The 1,235-nt window shown below is 50.6% G+C and overlaps 1 protein-coding gene across 1 annotated transcript; it reads left to right on the top strand.

The window, feature by feature from the left end:
• The first annotated feature begins 226 nt into the window (after positions 1-226).
• On the top strand, positions 227-895 carry LOC125512161 (uncharacterized). Its single transcript, XM_048677239.2, has 2 exons — positions 227-354; positions 459-895. The coding sequence occupies exons 1-2, from the start codon at positions 258-260 to the stop codon at positions 737-739; spliced, it is 378 nt and encodes a 125-aa protein (XP_048533196.1). The 5' UTR covers positions 227-257; the 3' UTR covers positions 740-895.
• The last annotated feature ends 340 nt before the right edge of the window (positions 896-1,235 follow it).

Genomic DNA, 1,235 nt, shown 5'->3' with positions numbered 1-1,235 from the left:
ATTACTCTAAATAATTAGCACATGATATTGACATCGCTGGATGATCTTGCAATTAGGCAGTAATTGATCGCTTACCTTATCCTACCAAGTATTAACTTACTTCCATACTTAGCGGGGTTTTTTTTTTGCGATGATACTTAGCGTATTTCGCAGCCTATCCCGTCTACATGATCTACACCTTCTGCTGCCCTCTATAAATTGCATGCACAAGGATCAAATCCATCGAGAAGATCAGTTGTGCTCGCCACCATTTGTTCATGCGCCGCAGGTTCGGGGTGAAGATGAATCCCAAGGCAGCCACGCCCATCTTGCTCCTCCTGCTTCTTGTTGGATGCCACGTGTTCTCCGCACACGGTACTAATAAATACCTTCTGTCTTTCCGTCGGAAAAGAGGATTTTTCTTGATGCTACTGGTTTTAGTCGCATAGATAATCTGAATATCTGATGATACGATGAAGGTGATGACGCCGAGGGATCGGGCGGCGGTCGCCGTGAGCTAGGCGAGGGCGGCGGCAGCGGCCGCAAGGCTCAGGTCGCCGGGTTGTGCGTCGACAGCCCGTGCGACGCGGACCCGAACCGGACATGCTTCTGCTGCACGAGGCTGGCCAACGAGCCTTGCTACGACACGCTGAGGCAGTGCTTCAGCGTCTGCCCCAACTGCAACTTCCCCTTCTGCCCGCCGCCGGCGGCCTCAGCGGGCCGGCGTACTCGCTTCGTGTTAACTCCGGCGTCGGCGTGATCTGTATGCCGGCGATGGTTAGCTAATAAGGATTAATGTCGCGAGGCATCCAGAATGCAAAGTATGGAAAAGCGTATCATGTCTAACAGTGTAAGCGTGGAGTTAATTCTAAATCGACAGCGTCTTCTTTTCGGTGAATGACTGAATTTATTCTGATATCCTGAACTGCTACACATTCGACAAATTTCTTCCTTAGCGAACACATGACAAATTTCGGATACTTTCAGATGGATTTGGACAGAGTCAGGATCTTATTCCGCCCGCAGGACTTGCATGGTCTTCTTCGAGGGCTTGACACTCATGCCAGGCGCTGAGCATATGTGGACCTCAAAAGCACCCATGAGACTGAAATTTCCGGCATGGCCAGCTCTTTTTATGAGCATCTAGAGCCGGACTTTACACATCCGGCTGCTCAAACGTCCGCGAAAGCGTTCGGGCGCGTCGATGTGCACTGGCGAGGCATGTTTTAAATTAGCCATTTTGCATTCGCTTCTGT

Source organism: Triticum urartu, chromosome 6A (genome assembly GCF_056163025.1).
Source record: "Triticum urartu cultivar PI428250 chromosome 6A, HENAU_Tu73, whole genome shotgun sequence".
NCBI lineage: Eukaryota > Viridiplantae > Streptophyta > Magnoliopsida > Poales > Poaceae > Triticum > Triticum urartu.
This window is presented reverse-complemented; position numbering and strand designations above follow the sequence as displayed.

What these genes read in the sequence shown, in the direction of transcription:
- LOC125512161 (XM_048677239.2), top strand. Translation starts at nt 258, where the DNA reads ATGCGCCGCAGGTTCGGGGTGAAGATGAATCCCAAGGCAGCCACGCCC. An exon ending in CCACGTGTTCTCCGCACACG is followed by an intron (nt 355 to 458) that starts GTACTAATAAAT and finishes GATACGATGAAG; the next exon opens with GTGATGACGCCGAGGGATCG.